General features: G+C 35.7%; 1 protein-coding gene across 1 annotated transcript in view; it reads right to left on the bottom strand.

Annotated features, from left to right (window-relative positions):
* The window catches only part of nlgn3a (neuroligin 3a), a 272,172-nt gene that overhangs the window by 168,173 nt on the left and 76,217 nt on the right, over nucleotides 1-27,782 (bottom strand). The window contains exons 2-3 of the mRNA XM_067391373.1: nucleotides 24,062-24,724; nucleotides 20,570-20,629 (exon numbers count right to left, since the gene is read on the bottom strand). Of these exons, the coding sequence (XP_067247474.1) occupies nucleotides 20,570-20,629; nucleotides 24,062-24,530 (529 nt within the window). The 5' untranslated portion in view covers nucleotides 24,531-24,724. The remainder of the gene's footprint in view (nucleotides 1-20,569; nucleotides 20,630-24,061; nucleotides 24,725-27,782) is intronic.

Genomic DNA, 27,782 nt, shown 5'->3' with positions numbered 1-27,782 from the left:
ATTTCTCAGCTGAGATCATGTAGAGCCCTTTGGAGCTGCATTTAAACTGTGATTTGGACCTTGAAGTCCACTATATGGAGAAAAATCCTAGAATATTTTCTTTTCAAAAATCATTATTTCTTAAAAAAAAAAAGACATAAACATCTTGGATGACATGGGGGTGAGTAATTTATCAGGAAATTTTAATTCTGAAGTGAACTAATGTTTTAAGTCAAGAAATGCAAAGTTTTAGCGGTACAAACACATGTTTAAAGTGCATGGAAAGACTTGTTTTATACGTGTGCTGTAGTCCACTAGGTGTGTTGCATTACACTGTTAGGTTAAGTTGAATGAATACATTGTTTGAGAGAGGTGGCAGCTGTGATACCTGAGGCGAGAAGGCTCTGTCACTTCAAATGTCCTTTATAGTGCATCTGGATTTAATGGCATCATGTTGCAGTTCCCATAAACTATATTATTTTTCAAGAGTATTCACAGTCCAAACGTTTCTGCATTAACATACGGCAGATGTTAAATACATGTCAGCGAAAATCAAATTTTGAAATACTTACAATCAAATGCAAAATCCCTGGATTTATTAACCATCAATAACATGAATGAATGATGAATTCGGTGAATGAAGGCTGTACTTGATATAATTTCTTATGCACAGGCAATGAATAAAACAAGATGATTCCTGTAATTTAGATATAGGTATGGGAATTATAAGCAATTTAATGATGCTGGTTCCATAAAAATGCTAATGACTGTACTTTTGATGAACATTGTTTTAGAATCATATTATAATGCTTTTTTGTAAAATACTTCACAGTAAGGTTCAATTTGTTGACATTAGTTAACCAGAACTAACAATGAAAAATACTTCTAAAGCATTTATTAATTTTAGTTTATGTTAATTTTATCATTTACTAATACAATATTAAAATTAAAAGTTGTATTTGTTAATATTATTTAATGGAATTGAGTTAACATTAATAATTATCAGTCGTATTTTGTGTTACGTTACATTAACTCACATTAACTAATGCAACCTTATTGTATCATACCTTTAGATTTTATGAACAACTAATCTGTAATTACACTGATTTGAGTTTCACAAGACTTTGTGTAAAAAATAATGACTCAGTAATTGAGCCAGTTAGTCCCTAGATAATTCACACAAATAACTTTGGTTCCACTAAAATTTCACACACAAAAAAATCTACATTTTCTTAGTCATTTGTTGATGAACTGGACTACACTATTCACTTTGACATTGCACTCTATTTACCTTTGGTAACACAATACAGGTGCACTAATATGCATTAATTCATGCTTAACTAATGCACAGATAATCATGTTTTAATGTATGACTCGTGAAGAACTAAACCATTAATTAATGATTACTGCATTAGCAACTAATACAATTTCTATATGATTAATACATGAAGTAATATGAATTGTTATTAATTGTGTCATAATGTATTAATTCCTTAATAACATATTTTATTAACTAAAAGTGTAAATTAATGTGTTAATTACCACAATGGGTTGAAGCCATGTACTTCAAATTCCAGTTGTCTGCTTTAATTAATCATTAACTTATGATTTGAAAATGTATCATTATGTTATGACTTTAGTTGTTGTTAACTAATTGTTAAGTAATATGTCATTAATGGGTTTTGACAGTTGCACATGCAGTGAGTGTAATGTCAGAGAATGTGAAGGATGGGTAAGTTGGGCTGCACACAAATATCAGTATACCAGAATCTGAACTACAGATTGATGTTGCACTGTGTTTAAACTGGACGCGACCATTATCGAGTCATGCAGCAACAGCTGTCTACACTGGACATGACAGACCATCGCAAGTCCATTTGTCCTTCATAACAGAAATGACATTTTGTTGTGTTGCGTGACTTGCGTCTTGTCACATCCAGTATAGTATCACTATCACTGATTATAATGGGTTCTATTCTTTTTGTCCGGTCTTGACACAGTGTTACGAAATAGCAGTGCCGGGCCACATGTTCTCAGTGTTCCACCTTTGAATTCTAGACCTCAAGCTTAACCTGACACATTCCTGTGCCATGAACAACAAGGTTCTGGATGCAGCGGTTCATCTGGTACAGTGGAATCACGGTTGTAGATAGTTGAAAATTGAAATGCATGGCTTAGTGTTGATGTCAAAACCATAATGACATATTACTTAGCAATTAATTAATAGTCACGTGCCTCAACAAGTAAAGTCATAACATGATACATTTGCAACATTATATACATGCAACATTCATACATTAGTTAATGATTAATTAAAGCAAACAACTGGAAGTTGAAGTACATGGCTTCAACCCATTGTGGTAATTAACACATTAACGTACACTATTAATTAATAAAATATATCATTAAAGGTGCCCTATAATGTTTTTTCACAAGATAATATAAGTCTAAGGTGTCCCCTGAATGTGTCTGTGAAGTTTCAGCTCAAAATACACCATAGATTTTTTTTAAATTAATTTTTGTAACTGCCTATTTTGGGGCATCATTAAATATGCGCAGATTCAGGATGCTTCCCCTTTAAATCCTCACATTCCCCACCCCGAGCTCTAATACATTGCATAAACAAAGTTTAAACAGCTAATATAATATTTATTTGGATGTTTACATTTGATTCTGAATGAGTTTGAGGCTATGCTCTGTGGCTAACGGGGCTAATGCTACACTGTTGGGGAGATTTATAAAGAGTTTAAGAGACAGACTGCAAGTGTTTAAAAATGAAAATAGCGACGGCTCTTGTCTCCGTAAATACAGTAATAAAAGATGGTAACTTTAACCACAAATTTACAGTACATTAGCAACATGCTAACGAAACATTTAGAAAGACAATTTACAAATATCACTAAAAATATCATGATATCATGGATCATGTCAGTTATTATTGCTCCATTTGCCATTTTTCACTATTGTCCTTGCTTGCTTATCTAGTCTGATGATTCAGCTGTGCACATCCAGACATTAATACTGCCTGCCCTTGTCTAATGCCTTGAACATGGGCTGGCATATGCAAATATTGGGGGCGTACATATTAATGATCCCGACTGCTACGTAACAGTCGGTGTTATGTTGAGATTCGCCTGTTCTTCAGAGGTCTTTTAAACAAATCAAATTTACATAAGAAGGAGCAAGCAATGGTGTTTGAGACTCATTGTATGTCATTTCCATGTACTGAACTCTTGTTATTCAACTATGCCGAGGTAAATTCAATTGTCAATTTTATGGCACCTTTAAGGAATTAATACATTATGACACATTTAATTAATAACAATTAATATATTACTTAATCTATTAATCATATAGACTCTTTATTAGTTGCTAATGCAGTAATCATTAATTAATGGTTTAGTTCTTCATGAGTCATAAATTAACACATGATTATCTGTGCATTAGTTAAGCATGAATTAATGCATATTAGTGCACCCGTATTGTAAAGTGTTTCCTTACCTTTCACTTAAAACCATTTTAGTACGTTTCATTAGTAACGTCATTAAAACTTGCATGTTCAAGAACCGTTGACAGAAATGAATGTCATGTAAATAATTCGTTTTAGAATGTAACTGATTTTGAATGAGAGTCCCAGCTCTATTCCACACTAGAGCACTTTATATCACATTGATATTAACCTCAGAGGATGGCAGCCCATCTGGTCCACTGTTTCCATACACTTCAGCATTTACAGTGAGCTAATGCAGCCTCTTTGACCTATGCGTCAGTGTAAAAGCTCACTGAATGTAAAGTGCATCCCATTCTGAAGAGCAGGAGAAGTGGGTCAGAGTGACAATGGATTGAGCCCAGATTTACATATCAGAAAGGTCACAATGTGGCGAGGGACCTATTGGTAAAATGTTGACTTCTAACAATTCAAGACGGTATTCACTTTACTGTCTGTCTCAAATCCTCCTTTGGGATTCTCTATTTCACAAACTCTCTCATTCCTCAGCGTTTGTCATAATATTTTATCGTTTGTTATACTTCTGGAAATTAATTTCAATGTGACGTATACAGAGGAATATTAAAGACTGTTTTTTTTAGAAGGCAGCTCTCTGACTCTGAGATGGTGAACGGGAACATGGTTTGTGTAACATTAGCAACACATTATTAGCTGTTTAATAATGTAGTCAAGCCAAAGGTTAATCATATCAATTACTGTTATGTGTCTGACGTTGTAAAGAGCGATACATAATACGTTACCATTCTGATACATCGACTTGTAGACAACCCTGTATAATTCGCTCTTCCTCTTCTTCATCTGAATAAGTTTCTTGCTGAATTAAACCAATACTTCCACTTGCAATTGTGTAGCTTTTACTACAGTTGAGCGAGTGCACCAGGTAATCCGAGCTGATGTGATTGAGTGGAGGTGGGGCTAATTTGCATATTCATAGATCCACATACTGTATACTAAATGAAGCAAGGATGTAGAGTTACATTCAAGCTATAGATAGATTTTTTTAAATTAATTTTTTTAACTGCCTATTTTGGGGCATCATTAAATATGTGCCGATTCAGCGCACGGCCCCTTTAAATTTCGCGCTCCCTACCCCCGAGCTCTCGACTATAATACAGTAATAAACAAAGTTCACACAGCTAATATAACCCTCAAATGGATCTTTACAAAATGTTTGTCATACATGCTGCATGCATGCTTCGAATCATGTGAGTATAGTATTTATTTGGATGTTTACATATGATTCTGAATGAGTTTGAGGCTATATGCTCTGTGGCTAACGGGGCTAATGCTACACTGTTGAAGAGATTTATAAAGAATGAAGTTGTGTTTATGAATTATACAGACTGCAAGTGTTTAAAAATGAAAATAGCGACGGCTCTCTTGTCTCTGTGAATACAGTAATAAACGATGGTAACTTTAACCACATTTAACAGTACATTAGCAACATGCTAACGAAACATTTAAAAGGCAATTTACAAATATCACGAAACATATCATGTTATCATGGATCATGTCAGTTATTATCGCTCCATCTGCCATTTTTCGCTATTGTCCTTGCTTGCTTACCTAGTCTGATGATTCAGCTGTGCACATCCAGACATCCTGCCCTTGTCTAATGCCTTGAACATGAGCTGGCATATGCAAATATTCGGGGCGTACATATTAATGATCCCGACTGTTACGTAACAGTCTGTGTTATGTTGAGATTTGCCTGTTTTTTGGAGGTCTTTTAAACAAATGAAATTTACATAAGAAGTAGGAAACAATGGTGTTTGAGATTCACTGTATGTCATTTCCATGTACTGAACTCTTGTTATTCAACTAAGCCAAGGTAAATTCAATTTTCCATTATACAGCACCTTTAAGGCTCAAAGAAATTATTTTTGCAGGAAAAAATGTTTTAATATGTAATTTTGATGATCAAAGATAAGAGATTAAGAGATAAACTTATTGACTGCAAGTGGACTTTAAGTATCAAATAGAGGTAAAAGATTTACTGGAAACAGTTCTTTAAAGTCCATATGAAATTGAATTTACAACCCATTTTACTTCTGTAATGTGCAGGTTTTCCAAGTGCAACAAGATAAAAATGCAGAGTAAGAACTTATTCTATCTAGCAGGAACTGACAAGATGGTGAAAAGTGGGCGTTCTGTACCAAAATGGCTCGGGTCAATAATGCCTGTAGAAGCTGTCCTTTAGCATTCCCATTCATCTCAATAGCAGTTTCTCAGCTGACCTGTGACTGACCAAACTGTTTGCTGATATCCGAATTCATGACCCCTAAACCTAACCATTTGTCAACCAGATAAAACCATTTTGGTCTCTTTGTTTATATGAAGGTATCTGTATATAACATTTACAGTTACAAAAACATATATTTTTTGTACCTTTGGATAGATGCTGAAATGTACTAACAGAATCTAAAACGTAAGAAGTATTACATATTTACAGCTATAGAAATGTAAAATATTTATGAAAATTTATATCATAAATCATATTGTATTGTTACATTTTTACAGTTTTATAGATATTTTAGATCCCTTAACACTCATACTCAAACATAACCACCAACAGTATAATATATATTATACACATTAGTTTCATCCATTAAACCTAACCCTAAACATTTCTGTAAAACAGAGCATAAATCATTCAAACATGTCCATCACCTGGAACACGGCATTTCGCAATCGGTGATGAAGCAGGCGAGAGTGTAAACATAAACCTTTGTCATAAAGCTTCTTAAAGTAGCAGATTTTACATTTTTAATGAGTGCGGTATTTGACGGTTATGATTGCTATTGAGGATGGAGATGAAGGTAGCTGAATAAAGCCTTGAATTTTGGTCTGTATCTCATACAACGCAATCATATGACTTTGAAGATTTGAATTACGGAGAAATTAATTACTTTTATGAACATTTTACTGTCCTTTTGTGACAAACAACATGTATATGTTTGTAAAGTTGTTCTTATTGTATGTAAATGATGTTGTTCGTAAATGATTTAAGATTTGAATCCTGTCAATGCGTCAATATCATATTTTTTATCGTATCTATGCAAATGTAAGTAAATGTATGAGTGGTAAAACCACAGGTTACATCTGAATTCTCATAAACTCATAACAGATGTAATCATCTCTCATTTCTTTTCCAGATACAGGAAAACCTGATTGCGTAGATTTGAAAGCATGATCAATATTTAATTTATTTAATTTATTTATCTTTTGGGGGAAAATATGACTCATTTAACCTGAAACAATATCAAGCCATTTTGAGATTTACTTTATAAAATATTGACGCCACAAATTTCTCATTGAAAGTAATGAGTTAGTAAACAGAAGCTAAAGGCACTATTTCTAGTAACACATACAGCTCTGCAACATGCAGCAAGATCAGACACCTTGAGAGTGTGAATGAGTTGTTATTTGCTATTATCACCATAACCTCATCTTTTAATGTAAAGCAATGCGTACACTTTGACTACTGATTATTACTCTCCCCATTTGTGGCCTAGGTAATGACAGCACAAAGGAAAGTTATTTCTGAAGATTACAATAAAGTGGACTAATGAATTGTTTACAATAAAACCAGGAACATCTTATTAAGACATAGGGACAATTTTGACTTGATGTCGACTTTAAAGGTTAAGGAGACTATAATCCTAGAGAAAGGACAGCCAAAAATTTACACCAGGGCTTTAGTAGCCCAGAGGACTTTTATATCACAGGCCTTTTGTTTTTATTACAAGTGCTGGATAAACAGAGGGCCACATTATGAGCTGTCCTTGCCTTTAACTCCGCGGCAATAACCAAGAGTGACTGCGAAGAGCGCTTATGAAAAAGAACCGTGCTCGGAAACCGATGATTACGTTAAGATCGCTGAAATATTTTATGGAAAACCTCAGCAGTTTCTAAAGAACGTTATTGAAAGCATACGTTCTGATTCTTGACTGGATGAAATACCAGCGATGCATAGATCACAAAAACGGCAACAGCCCGACCTTGGAAGAATAACCAGCCCTTTATTTGAAGGACTAGCAACAAAGAGCATTTGGGAGACACTGCGCTCTAAACAGGCAGATATACTGGGCCAGTGAGCAGTGTGGGATCTGAACGAAAACTTCCTGGATAAGCTGTGTCTTGCATTTCAAGTCGAACTGAATGAAGCACCACTGGCAAGACTCTGCTCATGCCAGGCCTATGGGCTGCCACACATTTAAAAGAGCTGTTCCATATCAAGCGGAGGGGACATCCGCTTCCCTTGTGCCTTTCTTCCTTAACTTCCGCCCACCCCTTTCTCCGTTTATGCCATTGCTGTTTGCCATGCAACTTCTCTAGCCTGCGGCTACACGCGCACACATTTCAAACCTCGGTAAAGTTGAGCGATCCAAAAGCGATTTCCATGCCATTTTATTGTCTGTCACTGCTCAGTCAGAGCCTAGTTCAGATTCCAACACTTAGCCGTTTCCATCACGTTGGCAGACTGCTGGAATATGATGGCTTGTCTAATTCACTGCAAATTCGTCTTTCTCGTGGGAAAAAAACCCCTGCTACTCTCTGAATGCCGTGTAAATACGTTCTCTGGTTTGATCCCATCTCAAACAATTAAACTGCACTAAAGCAGGAATTCTCTCATAATAAGTGACATTTGAAACATGACAGAAATAGCTCCCTAAAAGACATTTCATCATGCATGCGGGTTTCGTGTGTAGCCAACATCAGAATATTATGTTAATAAGCAAATAAACATAATTGACCATGTACTTGGGGAATGGTATTAACGCAATCTTTAAAAACACCCTTTAGCCATTAAACGTTCTCTTAACAGCAGGGAATTCTTAAACTGAATATATAAACAGAACTAGATACACTGAAGATTGCACTGAAGTTTAGACTACAGAATTCATTAGAAGTGCCTCCTGCTAGGATCATATGTATATGGAATATGCATATTAAATATTCAGAATGTACGACATAGAAAATATTTATAGTTTGGTTCTATGCATTACTGCAATAGCATAACAATGAATACTTTTATAGCCATTGATCTTGGTTAATGTTAATTTATACTAATACATTTTAACATTTCAAGTTGTATAAATTAGCATTAGTTAATGCAGGGGTCTTCAACAGAGAGTCTGCGGCGGTTCTGCAGGGCGTCCAACAATTATGGTTTGATCTCAACCCAGGCTACGATTAAGAAGCTAAACGAGTTCAGCTAAACGATTCATAATCTCTCCCACATTTATATATAATTAAAATATACAACCCTGTACCTAAATATTGATAAATGTAATGACCAAGCATATAAATAACTTAAAATGGCTACTTAAAATGGTGATTTTCAGGGCTTGAAAAGAAATGGAAATGAATAAAATGTTAAAAAGTCATTGAGATTACATTGAAAATTCTAGAGTGAATAAAAATATTTCCTATTTAATTTCGTCTTATTTTATCTACTATATATTGCTCTTTGCATGTGCAGTCTCTATAAAATTATTTTGAATTATGTTAATGATGATAATTATTATTATTTTATTCAGTAGACACAAGAGCCTGGCTCAGTAACAGAAGGTCATTGCGAATTGTTGAATATATAAGGGGTCCTTGGCCTGAAAATGGATGATGACTCTTGTGTCAATGTATTACTATCAAACCTGAACAATAGTATATTTATAAATCAACATTAGCCTAGATTCATAATTCTTGCAAAAATGTTGTTCACTGTGAGTTCATGATATCTAAATCATTAACTGATGTTAACAAATTGATTCTTATTATAAAGTGTCACAAATGTTACATTCAACATGAAGTCATGATCCAACACAACACCAAAACGTGCAAAAATGTCCTTGGCTAAACTTGGAAAGTTACTAAAATTGCAGTTTTCCAGGTTGACGGTATGAATGCCAGACAAACTGTCAATGTTGGCATCTGACTAGTTTCTACCAGGTGACAGATGACATTGTGCCAAAATACCATTTGATGGCTTTGATTGGACATCAGACTTCTTTGAAAGTTGATGAGCCAGTTTATTGTGTCATTTTGTTCCCAATCAAAGGCATATTAGCATTTTATTTTTGACTTGTAGCATTTCCCCCCTGCTGTTTATGACCCTTTCAGAACAGACATGTGACCTATTTTCAGTTTCAAGAAAGTAGAAACACTTCTTTAAAGTCAACATGAAATCAGATTTGACCCTGATTACTTAAATGTTCCTGGTCTTATTGTGAACGATTCATTATTCCAAAGAAACACAAAATGTTTAATCAGTGTGAGTTCTGTTTTGGTTTTGGCTTCCCTGTCATGTTTTCATGTCTTTTTATTCAGGTGTATCTTGTCATGGAATTAGTCACTGCATTACTCATGTTTCTATTGTTCCTTTGTCTGACTTTGATGTTGTAACCCACTGTCGGTGAGTCTAGTTTTGTCAAGAAAAGTCGAGTTCACATTTATGTTCATGTTATGTTCTTAGTCAAGTTTTGTTCACTTTGGATTATGTAAATAAACTGCATATGGGTTCTAAACTCCAGCTCACCTTCAGTGGACTTTTGCTACAATCAAACTGTAATAAATTGCCCCATCATCTTATTTTGGGTCACCAATTCCTCTTTTTTAGCCTCTCCCTTCCAACAAACTGTTATATATAGAGACACCTTTCATTCTTTAAAAAACAACAACAACAAAAAAGTCCAGCCACAATTTCTTTTTTTTTTCTTTTCTTTTTCCCCCCTTTTTGTAAATTAGCTGAATGTGCTGTTTCACTTGGAAATATGTAGGCCTACATCACTTTATGGATCATAAAAAAATAGCAAGATTGCATCCAAATTTGTCTCTAACTGTAAAACCGAACAGTGAAATTAATAAAATAAAGTTTGTTTCACTCAAATAATAATGAAAGTTCATTGTACTTAAACGATGTGTGAACTCAAAATTTCATTGTAGTAAGCTGAACTTAATGTGATTGATTTGAGTTGCAGCAGATTTCTAATTCCCAGCAGGCTTTGTGTCAGACTGTATAAATAAATGTTGAAATTAAGTGTTATTTTGGGTGTTTTTGAACAAGATCAACATAGGGAGACATAAGTTAGTTTAATGTTTTTTTTTTTTTTTGTTTTTTTTTTACAGGGGGTTCTGTTATGTTAGTTTTGTAGGGTTACCATTGTGGTGAAGAGTATGTGGTTAGGTTAAAGGTGCTAAAGAGGATCTTTTCGTCGACTGAGAAACCAAAGACTGTTACTGAGTTTTTGAAATGAGCGCATGCGTAAGAATTTCGAGGGAACGCCTCCCAAAACTCGTGCACGAGTATTGGAACACGAGTGTTTCCCACCGGCATTCGCTGTGTTGTGTTAGTGGATTCATTATGTCGGACTCACCACAGGTAACTCATAATCTGCAGTTGTTACTCCTGTCTCCGGACAAAAACATTGCATGCTGCGCCTGTGGAGTGTGAAAAGTTACTGGAGCGCGCATCCGCGCACGTCTCGCACAAGGAACGTCATGGCAGTGATTGACAAGCCGGAGGGCCAATCGTTTACGCGATGATCGTATTGGCTGATGTTTTTAAGGCCCTACCTCGTGCACAGATGATGTATATTAATATTATCCCTTTCAGTGCACCTTTCAGTCTTTTATCAGTTAGTAAAGACAGTTTCAAGTAATATAGCAAAAATGTATAAAACAAAACATCCTCTTTAGCACCTTTAAGAATGGGCTGCAAAAAAACAAAAGACCATATATGTGACCCTGGACCACAAAACCAGTCATAAGTCGCTCAGGTATATTTGTAGCAATAGCCAACAATACATTGTATGGGTCAAAATTATTGATTTTTCTTTTATGCCAAAAATAATTAGGATATTAAGTAAAGATTATGTTCCATGAAGATATTTTGTTGTGAGGGGATATGCATTGCTGAGGACTTCACTTGGGCAACTTTAAAGGCAATTTTCTCAATATTTCCATTTTTTGCACACTCAGATTCCAGATTTTCAAATAGCTGTATCTTGCCCAAATATTATCCTATCCTAACAAACCATACATCGATGGAAAGCTTATTTATTCATTTTCATATTCATGATGTATACATCTTAATTCAAAAAGATTGACCCTTATGACTGGTTTTGTAGTCCAGGGTCACATATGCTGTATGTTGTTTGATTATATACATGCAAGTATATAATGAAAGTCTCTTTGATAGATTTAATAGCATGTGTTATTTGCTATCTAATATTTAACCAAGATCTGAATGTGTTTATGTAAATGAACTGTATGTAATTAACATTATGATGATTGGGCGAGGCTGAGAACTGTGGGATTGAAGGGATGCTGGTGACGTGATTGTTAATGAGAAACATCTGTGCACCACACTGGCCTTGCTCCACTTCCACGGCTCTCGGCCCCGCCCCACTTGTCACAAAAATGTTAAGTTCTACTAACTTAAAAAAAAAAAAGAAAAAAAAGTTAGTTAGTTTACTTAAAACATTTGAGAATTTTTTTTAGCTCAAATCATTTGAGTATTTTGAACTTAAGTTTTACAGTGCAGGACAAGCTCTGAAGATCAAATTATGCCAAAAATACTCTATGAACTTGATATGACAATGCAAAAAAAATGCTGTGAAATGGCAATTTTATAATATGTCAATGGATACATGTTGTGGGATCAGAAATATGATTTTAAAGTGAATAGGGAATTATTATTTTGTCATTTACTGTTGCTTTTTTAAATCCCTCAAAAAAAAAAAAAAAAAAAAAAAAAAACTCTAGCCAAATCAACCTTCTGGTAATGGATAAACGTGTTGTTGCATAAAAATGTTCTTCCATGGAACGTGAACTTTAATGTGTTCACTAAATGTAAGACCTTTTATAGGTGTGTATGTGTGTGAGTGTGATTCAGCCTAAGTGTACCTCCATTCTCTGTCACATTTTCAGCTTTTCCACCTAACATAATGTCTTGATAACATTTTCTTTTGTAAATCCCTAGGGCAAATTGGATTGAAACAGCTCGACAGAGTGGATAGACCATCAACAGGCTCTTAGAGCACAAGCGTACTGTTGCCTGGCAACCCTTACTGATGATTTTATGTTATGCAAATTTGTTGGAATTTACATAAGATTTCATGTTGCTGCATGTTGAGACTAATAGGTTATTTTTTGGCGTGATCAAAAAGATTGCACTCTAACAACTAAAACCCTAATTTTGGAGTTCAGAATCGTGCTTTCTAATGCAAATGTTTGTGTTCCAAGTTCAAAACTTCAGCGTTTAACTTGCATTAATATATTACATGCTATTAAGATAATCAGCATGTGGCCTTGTGAAAATTCAAACGGTTCATCACAAATATAAATGCCTCATAACAAAACAACCATTTAATGCAGGCAGTCATTTAGCTTAAAAACAAAAATAGCATTCAGACGGGTTTCTTTTTAATGCAAATTTAAGCTATCAGCCATAATATCTGTATATTCAGCAAATCTAAGTATATTAAGCATCTAGAAAAGAAAATAAATGAGGTAGAGTAAATGCGAGCTCGCGTTCCTGACCCATATACAGACAGACGGCTCCTCTAGGGAGGGCTTGCTCCCTTAAGACTTTCCCTCACACCACATAGATCATTTAACCAACAGCGCAGACTCACTGCAAATTTGTTCCAAACTGCAGTTTCCCCCAAACGCTGTTGTTAACAGTTTAGCAGCAGCTGCTGCTGTGTAAAGACATTGGTTTTGATGCTTAGCTGTTATTTACATTTCTCATAACAAGATCACGGGAGACTGTGACGGTGGTGCGCGTCTTGTGATGTCTGTCTCTATTCTCTGATTCTAGAAGCTTTTCAGGGAACATGTTGCCGTAATCTAATGCAGAACACAATGCCATTATTTTTCAGACACCCCGCAAATGTGACAGATATTGAGTTATTTTGCTTTTTGCAAGGTTTTACACCTAAGACTCTGACATTTTGTTTAAAATCATGAGGTGAACAGTGCAGTGTATGTAAGCGGTTTAATTTTACATGGAGTGGGTCACCTCATGGGGGCGGCCATGTTGAGATCACCTGACCAGTTGAACACGCTAGCTTTATTTTTGTAACTCCCCTGTTCTTGGATAATTTTGCTTGTGGAATACATCAATAATGGCAGGTTGTACATTTCTGGTGCATTCTACGTAGAATTGGTAATCGTAAACGGCTGCTTTTGTCTAATGCTTCATCCACACCTCTAAGTGTCAGTATAAGTCCAAGACAGCTGTCATATCGAGCAGAGCAACATAAATTAAAAAATTATTGTGAGTCCACTTTAAAGGGTTAGTTCACCCAAAAATGAAAATTCTGTCATTAATTACTCACCCTCATGTAGTTCCACACCCATAAGACCTTCGTTCATTTTCAGAACACAAATTAAGATATTTTTCATAAAATCTGATGGCTCAGTGAGGCCTGCATTGCCAGCAAGACAATTAACACTTTCAATGCCCAGAAAGCTACTAAAAACATATTTAAAACAGTTAATATGACTACAGTGGTTCAACCTTAATGTTATGAAGAGAGAAGAATACTTTTTTTGTGTGCCAAAAAAAAAGAAAAAAAAAAAAAGAAAAGAAATAACGACTTTATACAACAATATCTAGTGATGGGCGATTTCAAAACAGTGCTTCATGAAGCTTTGAAGCTTTACAAATCTTTTCACCCATCACTAGATATTGTTGAATAAAGTCGTTATTTGTTTTTGTTTTTTCGCAAAAAAAGTATTCTCGTCGCTTCATAACATTAAAGTTATGAAGTAGTCACATGAACTGTTTTAAATATGTTTTTAGTAGCTTTCTGGGCATTGAAAGTGTTAATTGTCATGCTGGCAATAAAGGCCTCTCTGAGCCATCAGATTTTATGAAAAATATCTTAATTTGTGTTCTGAAGATGAATGGGTGTGGAACGGGTGTGGAACGACATAATTAGTGACAAAAATTTCATTTTTTGCGTGAACTAACCGTTTAAATGTTTTTACATTTTGAATATGATGTTTTTCATTTCTATGTAAGCTTGTTTTTGCTGCGGAATACAAATATAAAAAGGTAATAGAGTCCAACAATGGTTTTTTAAAAAAATCTTCATTAAAGCATTATAATCATGTATTATTAACCAACCTAACCAGCAACAAGGTGAATCACAACACTTCAAACTTTGATGTGAAGCAAAAATATTTTTGAAAATCGGACAAAAGTTTCAAGTTATCAATTTTATTATTCACAGTGCTTTATTGGTGAAGGCAGAGCTAAACAATTATTTTGGTGTGTGTTGCTTTTTCAAACTCTCTGATCTGTGTAATTTTTTTGTACATCTTCATGGGTAATGTTTTTTACCAGGAATTCTGCTGTTAAGCACAGCAATTTTAAGACCTCGGGTGTGCATTATTTTCTAAAATTCAATGGCCCGGAGTCAATTATTACGCTTATACTACAGTTACCACACCTCAAGACACTATTCCGATGTTGTATTTCTACTAATATATAGCGAAACTATAGATTTATCTCAGGAAATGTCATGCATATTAAGCTGCTAAACTATTTTACTGATTAATTCATCAGAGCAACGATCACCAAACATTTCTGTGTGAGTATGTGTCTGTACTATACAGTATGTGTGTATGTTTGAAAGAGAGAGAGAGAGAAAGCGAGAGAGTATACGCTTTCCGGACACGTGTTTTGTGGCAAAAACCATGACAATTTGTCGTTTTCATCCTATTGTTTACTATATTTATTTGCTTGCTCAATGTCATTGTGGGTTTTGATTCTTTCACAGTTGTAGGCTGTAAGGACCTATTGAGATAACTGAAAACATTTGGCAAAGTTATATGGAACTGCAATGTGGTCAAGACCTGCTAGAACTACTTTAGCCGTGCGTTTCCCTGAAAATAATTGCACACCTTAGAACGTTGGTCAACCAATCAGATTCAAGCATTCAACAACCCCGTAGTATAAGGTGAAATAATGTGGGCTGACTGCTTCAACAGAAGCAAATGCTATTGATTAAGAAACTCGTTGCTCACAGTTGGGCTGTCTTGAAAGGTTTATAAGTTATCGTTCAAAATCAGTTTCCCAATGGAGATGGTTTATATATCACAATTCGGACTATATGATAATTTGCAAGTTTGTATCTAACAATTCAGATTTTATTTCTAAACTAAAAAGGCGCAGTGTCCTTTTTATTTTTTTATTCTTTGTCAGAAACAAGCTTTGATTCATTTCAGAGGAACAACACTTATTTCATTATGATCCTTTTGTTTTAAAGGATTAGTCCACTTTAAAATAAACTTTTCCTGATAATTTACTCACCCCCATGTCATTGAAGATGTTCATGTCTTTCTTTCTTCAGTCGAAAATAAATTAAGGTTTTTGATGAAAACATTCGAGGATTTTTCTCTATAGTGGACTTCAATGGCCTCCAAACAGTTGGTCAAAATTACAGTTTCAGTGCAGCTTCAAAGGGCTTTAAACGATACCAGATGAGGAATAAGGGTCTTATCTAGTGAAATGATCTTATCTACGGAACGAACGCGGCGCCAAAAATAATATTTTTTTTCCATAAGGAGAATAGGAAAGGCGTGGGACATACAGCATAAGCGTTTTGGAGAATACAGAAAACGGAAGCACGTACAAGGCATTAATTTGTGTTTATAAAGCATATACAGTTACAGTATTTTTTTTTTGAAAATTACCGATCATTTCGCTAGATAAGACCCTTATTTCTCATCTGGTATCGTTTAAAGCCCTTTGAAGCTGCACTGAAACTGTAATTTTGACCTTCAACCGTTTGGAGGCCATTGAAGTCCGCTATAAGGAGAATAATCCAGGAATGTTTTCATCAAAAACCTTAATTTCTTTTCAACCGACGAAAGAAAGACATGAACGTCATGGATGACATGGGGGTGAGTAAATTATCAGGAAAATGTTATTTAAAAGCGGAATAATCCTTTAAGTGTGCTACATGCAGGTGCTAAATAATGCACAAATTACTGCCAGAAAATGAATCATGTTACCATTTTTCTTCAAATGCTTGTTAGCCACCAGTTTTAGGTCTTGGTGAGTTAACAGTTTATGAGGAACAAATTAGTTTCATTAATGGAAATATAATAACAACATGTATATACAATATAAAATTAATTTGTTTTCTTTAAAAATGCAAATGAGTGGTTAGAGGAGGTCGTGGGGATCCACTTTCTAAATCGCCCACAATACAATCATAAAGGCAGCAAGACAGCATCTGTGACATGAAAATAATTTTGACTAATCCTTCAATTTGAAAAGCACAACAATATACTTATGATAGAGGTCTATATGGGAAAGTGCCTAAACTGATGATTTTATGTTATACAAACACACACGGTTTCAAAAGTATAGCCACAAAAACTAAACATTATATGTGTTAAGACTAATGCAATACAATCACTAACAGTCCTGTCCGAGCAAACCTATATCGAACTTTCACCCAATACACACAAAGTTATTAGGAAGAGAAATGACATAACTACCTATAAAGTGATGTTTACAGAAATAACATCGGACCTTTATCCACCTAGAGAGTATTCCCACCACTAAAAGGGTGTTTTAGACAACATCTAAACAACACACATTACTGTGTGGAAGAATTAAGTGCTTTAACAAAAATACAAGCTTCACATTTCTGCTTTTAAATCCTCCTGTACAATTTTCCCATAGACCTCTACTGTTAATGCACCACTGTACTATTTTTGTTTGTTTGTTTTAAACCGAGGAGTTAGTCTAAATTATTTTGTGGTTATTGACAACAAGTCACAGATGCTGCCAATACAGCTTAAGCAGTTTTTAAACTGGGAACATTTCTCAGTGAAATCCAATGAATCACAATGAGAATGGATCCCTAAATTCAGCTGATCTGATTATTAATACTGTTTACTGAGTGTAAGGGTTAACTCAGACACTAAATTCACAGTAATGTTTTATGTTTGATGTTGGTATTTTCAAGGTTACAATTATTATTGCATAATTATAGGAGATGTGTTAATAAAGCTTTCTGGATCCCATTATCAAATGGAATTTGCCTGTTGAAAAATATTTTGCTGTTACAGAAGCATTGTTTTTAAAAAACTGCATCTAACTAGATTGCAAATGTCATGAATATGAACATATGAAGCAAACACCATTTCAGTTGTTGCTTTTAGTCCATATCTGTTGGCCTTGAGGTTATATATTATATGCTTCTCTAACACATGCTACATTTATTGTAACTATATTATCATGGTTGTTGCTTTTTAAAACAATGCATTGATTTTAACATTGGTGCAGATGTTTCTGTAATGACAGACTCCATATTGTGGCTGCAGGAACACTCGCAATCACTTATGTCATATGATATTACATGTTCTGACACATATCAAGCTGTATGACATCAGTGACTCATATCTTACTGTATGATGCTTTGCGTTATGACAACAGTGACACAACACTAAATAAATTGGATGCTCTGTCTGTTAAAACATGAGTTCAGCATTACGTATATAATGTATATGGGACATTGTCAGGAAATGTTTTCATGGTGTGTGTGTCCATGACTTACTACATGTGGGATTTAGAGTAATAAGTCATAGTAATTAATTACTTAACTCTTGGAGTGTAATGCAAAAATAAAAACAATGCATTAAAATGTAGCAATTAAAAAAACAACATTTTGTCACTAAAATATCAGCCAAATTGCATGTTACAATAATCACCATTACATTTAAATGGGTTGTACTCAGGGATTATGAATACTAATAATAACAACATCATTAATACATAAAGCTGGAAACAGCGATTAAGGGGCCAAGCACACTAACTGCAAAAATGACTAATACAACACATTTGTAGATGATTTTAGGATTTTAAACGGTTGAAGGTCAAAATTACAGTTTCAGTGCAGCTTCAAAAGGCTTTAAACGACACCAGACGAGGAATAGAAAATCTTATCTAGCGAAATGATCTTATCTACGGAACAAACACGGCGCCAGTTTTGCTTTTTTCTGTAAGTAGAATAGGGAAGGCGTAGGACATACAGCGTAAGCTTTTTGAAGAATACGGAAAGCGGAAGCACGTAAAAGGGGTTAATTTGTGTTTATAAAGCATATACAGTTGTATTTATTTCGAAAATGACATGTCGCTTCACTAGATAAGACCATTATTCCTCGTCTGGTATCGTTTAAAGCCCTTTGAAGGTTGAAAAATCATCAAACGGATAAAAAATCATATGATTTCATTGCTTAAAACATTTGACCAATATGTGGCGCTATCACCAAACTGATGTGGTCAGGTCAGTGTGGGGTGACAATGACATACACAAAGTTTGGTGTCAATTCAGCAAAGCCTTGCAGAGATACAGCCTCAGATTCAGTTTCATATATTTATATAGTTAAATTGCAGCTTTTGTGATTCGAAAATCACACTAAGCAATATTGCAATTTATATTTAATGTTGGTATATTGTGCAGCCCTAGACTGAACTGTTTTTGTGTGTGTGTGTGTGTGTGTGTGTGTCATTCACTGAAACGCAAATTTAGCTGCAGCCAAGTGACTTTGTGCGACCCAACTTTTCCCACTCTGTGACACACAAATCGGTCTTGCCCCACAGTTTAAAAATCCCTGGTCTAGGAGGAGTTCGAAAAAGTAGGTTTTCGGAGAAATTCAAAATGGCGGACAACAAGTTTGACCGACTATATTTCTGTCCACAAGGTGGCACTGCCCCAAAACTTTTGAGTACCTTCAAGGCATCATGCCGAGGACACTTACAGAGTTTCGTAATGATACGCCAATGCATTCATGAAATATAATATTTTACATTAAAATGGCCTAACTGTTTAGAAGTTATACGCAAAAATATAATTTTTTTTAATATCTCTTGACCACTAGGTGGCACTGTGCCGAAACTGAGCATGTAACCTTAGGTCATGGTTGTTATAACACACACCAAGTTTGGTCTGAATATGGTCAAGCGTTGCAGAGATATAGCCTCATGTCAATTTTGGTATGTTCTTCGCCGAATTCCTTCACGCATTATTACTTGAACTCCATAACCTTTTGTCGTCATTGTCTGACTATGATCTGGTTCAAGTTTCATGAAAATCAGAGCAACGGTCAAGGAGGAGTTTGATAAAGTTTTTTTTTTTTTTTTTTTCCCGGAAATTTCAAAATGGCTGAAATTTTTCCATGGTGGAAAATTACTTTACAATAGGTGCCTACACATCTTTGTTGCTTGGCCCCTAATAATAATACAATGTGTTTCCATTATCTAGGAATCATTTATCATCATATCATATCTAGAAATATCTTTTATCAGTCTTTCTAAAAATCTGTATGAACTTTCTGATCAAATTCTGAATTATTTCCTCCCTGCACTTTCTATCCAACCCTGTCCTGCTATCAAAACTTGCCCATTTAAATATAATGGTAAAACTGTTCATGGTCAAAAAATGTCTTACAGTTCAATAAAAACTGTAAATTTCTCTTACAATTTTTAGTATTTAGTAAACCATTATGTTGACCTTGTCAAGCTCAACAGACAAGAAAGAATTAAAGCACAATAAGTCAACATCCTAGTGCGTTGATGCCTTCTTGACTATTGAGCTGACATGGTTCAAAAACATATGGTGCAATAACAGTGTTTTGTTTTTTTAACGTAACAAGGTTGAACATGTGAACACCAAACATTTTTTCAACACTTTTGGGGTGCAAAATCAGGTGACAAAATTATTTCAATAATAAACTTTTTAAATGAAATGACAAAAATAAATAAATAAACATTAATGGCACCATTTCATGAGAATGACTTGCATGTCAACCAGTATAACTGGGAGTTGTCTACATACACACTGTATAGTAGTTTGAAATAGCACATATTCACAAAAAAACAAAAAAAACAAACAAAAAAAAACCTATGTTGAAAGAAATATACAGACATTTTTTTTTAACGCTGCTGAGCGCACAAGACTGTGTAGTTGACGGAGATATCCCTTGGGTTCAAGAGAGGACGTACCAGTCGCTCTCTTCTCTGTATTTGGCTCCAATGTTGGCTTGCTTACATACCTCCTTTTCTACATATTTTCTTGTTGGGTTTTCTGGCACATTCCTTGGATATTCTTTTGACTGTAAAATGAATAAAAGACTACAAAATAACAGAAGGCTCTGGAAGAAACGTTTGAGGAGAACATGCAACAACGTCACTCCCCCTCCCCACAAGAACAACAAAGAGAACCTGTCCAGAACGTTAGCTGGGGTGCTTTGTCTTTTGGGCAGAAAATATTCCAAAAAAGGTGGAATTGATTTGCTGCACCCTGGAACACAGGAAGCCTAGTTTCACATGCACTGCTATATAAGACCCTTTACAAGCACAAGAGAAATTGACAGAACTCTTTCTCAATCCAATCCCTGCACCGCTGCATCACTTCAGGTTTTGCATGAGAAATGCACGGCTCTGTTGTATGATGCACCAAATGTGCTTTGAGAATGTGATCAAACAGATGCAGAGAATTGCTGTAAGTGTGCTCTAATTGAATTGCTGTAAGTCCATTTTGGTTTTATGACTTAAGTTTTTTTTATTTTATTTTTTTTATGACATTTTAAGCTGTAATTTTCAATTAGACAATAGCTCTGTTCCAAAACATAGTGCACTAACTAGACAGCGTTTTACTGTATGCATTGGGGTCTGCTACAGATGGCAGTACCAAAAGCTAGGAGGCAACATTATGCTGTATTTTTAAATACCTAATTTTAGCCAAATTAAAATGCAATAATTGATGTATCCTACACAGTGAAGGCAATGCATTTGCACCACGCTCATTAAAAAAAATTCTAAATGAAACATTCACCCCCCCCCTTCCAATATTTGTGAACTATGCCTTAATTATGTTAGTATTTTGTCATTAGCTTAGCAACATGTTAATGTTAAACTAACTCTTTAAAAATCAGCCACTTGTGAGACTGCAGTACAGTAAGGATCAGGGGTATAACAATTTTTTTATTTTTTTACAAATTTTATCAAGTTTTTAATGTTGTCTATGTGGTGTTTTTAATATGCTTTAAGACAAACCATGTGCAAATTCATGTCAACACCATTGCTGAGTATTTTCTCCTTAAAACTGCAGTGAAAAAAGAAGACAGTCTCAAAAAATCAGTTTGTAACCAATCACGTCAACGTGCCGATGGGCTTTGGAATATCATTAACAGTGAATGGGTTAACCTGGTATATTTTTCTGTTGATATGAAAAATTGTGTAGATTTAGCAATATGGTGGGTGTATGATGCAGGGGAGATTTAGGGTTTCTTATTTTTTGGCTTAAAAAGTAAAAAATTTGCACTTTAAATTTTATGCAATACAACTTTGTTAGATATGAATGTTAAAAAATTAATATTTTGCACAACATAGAGGAGACAATAACGTGTCTTTTGATATTTTAGCTGGTGTGCTACAGTATGTTGAGCTCACCTTGAGATTTAGCCAACATTAGCACACATGTCAGTTTGGGGCAAGTCGTCACATATGACAACTTGCCCCAGTACAAATAAACACATAGAACATGCTCAAAAAAGAGGTTCAACATGTTAAGTCAGCTATGTTCAGAGATTAAACATGTTAAGTTAAGCGAGTTATTTGCAGTATTCCATTCAGTTATCATGGATCTATGTGCAAGCCAGAGAAAGTTTGAGTTTAAAGTTCAAAGTAAAGTGGTCTTGCCACTTAATGTGTATTGTCTGGATTGAAATCATTGTTTTTCCAAATTCTCTAGGCATGATTGTTTATATTTCCAGTTCTGGTTTGAATTTAAAAATTAAAATCGATAATAACAATTAAGTAGTTGTGTTTTTATTTAGAAAATCTAGTGTGAAAACTTACCCGCCGATAGGGTAAATTGTCACAAGTGCACAGTCTACAACTCCGTAATGAGATAAGATATGAAAATGTAATGAATACAACATATGTGCACAAGACTTCCTTTTTTCATTTGGTATGACATTTATACCAATGTGATGTATGGTGCTCAGTAAATGTTAGACAGTGTGAAAAGTGTGACAACATACCCCGCTCTCCCCTATATTACGATGTTATGATGAACTATATGCCTTTCTCCACTGACGTTGTGAGTTGTTCAAAGCGTTTGTAAGGATACTGTTTATTAGAAGGCAGCTATTTGCCTCTGAGATGTCGAATGGGAACATGGTTTGTGTAACATTAGCAACACATTATTAGCTGCTTGATAACATAGTCAAGCAAAAGACTAATCATATTAATTACTACTGTGTGTCCAACAATACAATTGTGCAGTTTCCCTCAGTAAGTTGACAGAGTGGATCTCTGAGCTTGTGTGAGTGAGTGGAGGTAGGGCTAATTAGCATATTCATAGATCCGTGTATACTAAATGAAGCAAGGGTGTAGAGTTACATTCAAGCTATGTTAAGGCATGAAGATTTTTTGTTTGTTTGTTTTCACAGGAAAAAACGTTTAAATATGTCATTTTGGTGATCAAAGATACGTTTTAAGGGATAAAATGATTGACTACAGGGAGACTTTATCCAAATGAAAGTTTATCCACTTTTTGGAAGATACTGCAATTGTATTTTAAGAGTTTTGTTGTTCTTGGGTACATGAGAATAATAATGCCAACTGGTAGCGACGGATAAACAAACAATACTTGGTAATCCTACTACAGCTAGCAACAACTGAGATCAAACTGTACTGTGACATAGGCATCAGTTGACCAATGAGAGTTTAAAATAGGCACAGTAGCATTTTTCAGTGCATGCCTTTGATTTCAAACTGACACTGCATTTCCATGCCCTCATAATGAACTTTACGCATTCCTATCTGTCAAAGTCTCCGTCAGAGCTTTCTCTAGCATGTAGGCATCCTTAGAAGACAGCTCACTAGGTTTTGGACCAGAGCTAGTGCTTTTGCTTTCAAATCTGTAAGAGTTTGTAAGAAATGCTCTTTGTGCTGGGGTGATAGTCATGAATGCAAATGCGCAACTTGATCACCGAATTCTTAAAAGATCTTAAGTTCCTCAAGACAGGCTTTGAACATTAAGAAAGTGGGACAGTAAAGGGTCTTACATGGTTAGGACTGATGCCACAGGCCTCTTGTGTTCCAGAACATTTTAGCAACTCTACAAAAGCCTCATTCTGGCATCAAGCAAGCTAATCTCGGATCGCTAATCCCCCAGAACAGTCAAGACAGTGAGGAGAGGGAGGTGCACCAAGATCATTACATCCAAACTTCATGTCAGATTAGAATCTGAGCTCTTACATTAAAAAGATTACTTTCTCATTGATTGCTTTCTACTGGCTTTCTTTCTTTCTTTTTGGTTTGCTCTCTTGAACAACACAAAAGAGGAACCCATAACAGTGGCATGGAAGGGAAGAGTTGATGGAAAGACTTCATGACAGATCAAGTCAAGATGAGGAACGGAAATGGTGTACACAGACACAGCATGCGCCGGACGACAACTCATGCTTCAAACACAACAAAGGAAGTGACAAAATGTAATAGCGAGATTTTTTCTTCGTTATACCCGACACACTCACCATCCTCCGTTGGAACATAGATGTTTAGATACAAACAATCCTCATTTTGATCTTGTATGTAAGTGGCAACTATATCCAAGTTAAAGGTGAACCAAATTGGCATCATGATCTCCGGAACGGCATTGTGAATGTTTTGTGGGCACACTGGCGCAAAATGAGTGGCGTTCTTGATCCCCGACCAAGACGAGGGCGGCTCAGGGGGTAGGAAGCGTTTCTCGGCCACTGGCGGGGCGGCGTATGGCACTCCCAGGTATTGGTCCACCGGTCCCAGGATCTCGCTGGGCAATGGAACCCGCGCGCCCCGTAATTTCCCGTACTGCGTGTTCACGGTGGGGTAGTAGCCTTGTCCCCAGACGAGTGTCATACACCAACAAAAAATCCATATCCACAGAGAAATGTTACGAGCCCTGCCACCGCAGCAGTCCTGCTGGTGCAAAAGGAGCCGGTTTTTGCGCACCGCTAACCACATGGTCTGTTAAAATGGGCGCTGCTGCTAGATGCCGACGTACGCTGAGAAACTCCTCCAGCACGTGTCTCCTGCCTTCAGACCCTCAAACACAGCCCGATTACTCCTGTCATTGAAGAAAAAACACATACACGAGCACCGTTCCCCTCTGGATGTATCCTCATTCACTGTCCAGTATTCTCATCAGATCCTCTCTCCTGCAGGAGAAAAACAAAACAAAACAGGCAAACGTTAAATGGGACCATCTTTTATCCTCTTGTTTTTTTTGGTTTTTTTTGTATGCGCATAGAACAGCACTAATAAATATGTCAGTGCTCTCAATTCATCCAAAGGATTGGACAACTACATGCAAATAAAAGCTCTGCCGCAGGTTGATTTAAACATGTCTCACAATGCCTACACTCTTCAGAAACGGTTGACAGTCACCTGGTGGATCACAACTACTGTAGTTCAGATGTGATTGTGAACGGTGCTGCAAAAACACTGCTAAATGCTAATAAATGCAACTAGCCATATAATCCTGCATAGATAGGATAGCAAAATAGCATGTCAAACTCTGTGTGCCCAATCAAACTCAACAGTGTTTTGGTTCATCAGTCAGTTGGTTAACATTAGCCTGTAGCCACATTAGAAAGATGCTAACACATGGACAGAGACTGTGTCCGAGAGCTGAAAAATGCTTCCTCTGCAGGAAGGATTTAGAGTTAGGAAAGCAAAAAGGCAGGTCTGAATCCATTGATCCTGTCTACTGAGATACATTCATCTGATTGATTTTTGAAGGCAGCATAGATGTATCCTTCACTGCCTTTTAATATCCCGTCTGAAAGATGCAGTTGGTGGTCAGTTTGTGTGTAAATGTACATTTTTTGAACAACTTTTCTTTATTTATTATGAGCTGGAAAGTTGTATTGTAATTTGTAGGAATTAAATATTTGCTAGTTATCACTAAAGCTCTGTTTTGTTGTAGAACATTATCATGCTTCAGAATCCTGTCCGAAATCATTTTGTGAGGTACATTTGTGCACACACACTGCCTGTGAAGTCATTGTCTGATAGAGCAGTGAGGCAACAAGTGAGCTGCCTAAGCTTTAAGAGGCAGCAAGAGTGTGACATTCTCTCTTCTACAAAATCCACAAGCAAAACTGCAAGGTAGAAAGAAATACAACCCATACTACATTAAATACGGTTTAGCTTGCAGCGAGGATAAACCTGGTTTGTGCCAACCAAACATTTAAACTATAAATCAAATGTGGTCACACTTTAGTTTGAGGTCCAATTCTCACTAACCAGCAAACTATTAACTACGACTTTTGCCTCAATATACTCCTGATTACTGCTTATTAATAGTTAGTAAGTAAGCTAGTTGTTAAGTTTAGGTATTGGGTGGCATTAAGGGATGTAGAATATGGTAATGCAGAATAAGGCATTAATATGTGCTTAATAAGTATTAATAAACAGCCAATATCCTAGTAATATGCATGCTAATAAGCAAGTAGTTAACGGATTCAGTAGTTCACTTCAGAATTAAAATTTCTTGATAATTTACTCAACCCCATGTCATCCAAGACGTTTATGTCTTTCTTTTTTCAGTCGAAAAAGAAATGATTGTTTTCGAGGGCAACATTCCAGGATTTTTCTCCATATAGTGGACTTCAACGGCTACCAACAGGTTGAAGGTCCACATTTCAGTTTCAATGCAGCTTCAAAGGGCTCTACACAATCCCAGCCGAGGAATAAAGGTCTTATCTAGCAAACACGATTGGTCATTTTCTAAAAAAAAATAAATAAAAATGTATATACTTTTAAACCACAAATGCTCATCTTGCACTGCTCTGCGATGCACCGCGCTTTACTTAATCACGTTGGAAAGGTCACGTGTGACGTAGGCTCAGTACCGCAGTAGGGCGAAAAACTCCATCTCATTTTCTCCTCCAACATCAAAACTGTCCGACAACGTTGTTTTACCTTTTTTTTTTTGTAAAGGCCTTTTGACTTAAGGTCATTGCACACTGAGTCCGAAATTCGCATGCGAAAGTTTTGCACGTTAAAAAATAAATTCAACCTCACGTTATGTCAATCGCGTTTGCACACTGCCTCCGAAACTTTCATCCGTCAAAAAAATATTCGGATCAGGTTCGATTCTCTGCGTTTTTCGCATCCGTGGCACGCATTTTGAGAGATGTTTTGACAATTCAGAGCCACCGTACGCAAACACAAAAATCTAGAATGCCATCTGACAAGTTGATCCTCGTCGTCTACAGCACAAAACAGCAGCACTGAATGACAAATAACGTGAGGAATACAAAGTGACCGAATATAAAGACATAGTGTGCCAGTAGTAAAGCATCAAACAGAGCAACTGACATCCTGAAGTAATCTTTGAAACGCTCGGATAATCCTGCAGCTCCTTGATGAGGTGAATTCTCCTTTCTCTCTATGCAATCTCTGGATTGAATGGACCCAATATTTGCTCTTTCTTTTTCTCTTTTTAAGAAGAGAGGAGACAACTAATTGTGCTCACTGCTGCTTGAAGACTTCATTTTGTATTGTTTTGCGATTTGTTTTGCGATTTTTTTCGCAACGCATTCATTAATATGCATCGGACTCAGTGTGCAAGGTCTCTGTGTGTGACAAATTTTTAGTATTGCCAATACGGAAAAATGCATGCGAAAATTTCGAACTCAGTGTGCAAAGGCCTTTAGTCTTGACACGTTTGCTTTGTAAACGTTTGCGCGGTACTTCCACCTATGTCATACGTGACCTTTCCAACGTGATAACGTAATGCATGGTGTTTCACAAGCATTTATGTTAAAAAGTATATAATTTTATTTTTTTTTTAGAAAATGACTGATCGTTTCAGTAGATACAACTCTTATTCCTCGGCTGGGATCGTGTAGATTTCTTTGAAGCTGCATTTAAACTATAATTTTGACCTTCAACCCGTTGAAGTCCACTATATGTAGAAAAAAGTCCTGGAATGTTTTTCTCAAAAACCTTCATTTCTTTTTGATGAAGAAGAGAAAGACATAAACATCTTGGATGACATGGTGGTGAGTAAATCAGGAATATATTAGGAAATTTTAATTCTGAAGTGAACTAATCCTTTAATAGTGAGAATTGGACCCGAAAATGTTACACTAATAACTATCAAATGGCCTTGTTATTGTTAAGCTTATGCTCTTCATAGTAGTATTCATACATTTTTAATGTTTGATTTTAAGGGCATTTTTTTGTACAGTAAGCTATTTTGGTACT

The sequence above is a fragment of the Chanodichthys erythropterus genome, chromosome 1, assembly GCF_024489055.1.
Source record: "Chanodichthys erythropterus isolate Z2021 chromosome 1, ASM2448905v1, whole genome shotgun sequence".
Lineage (NCBI taxonomy): Eukaryota > Metazoa > Chordata > Actinopteri > Cypriniformes > Xenocyprididae > Chanodichthys > Chanodichthys erythropterus.
Note: the sequence above shows the minus strand (reverse complement) of the source record. Positions and strands in the feature narration are given on the sequence as shown.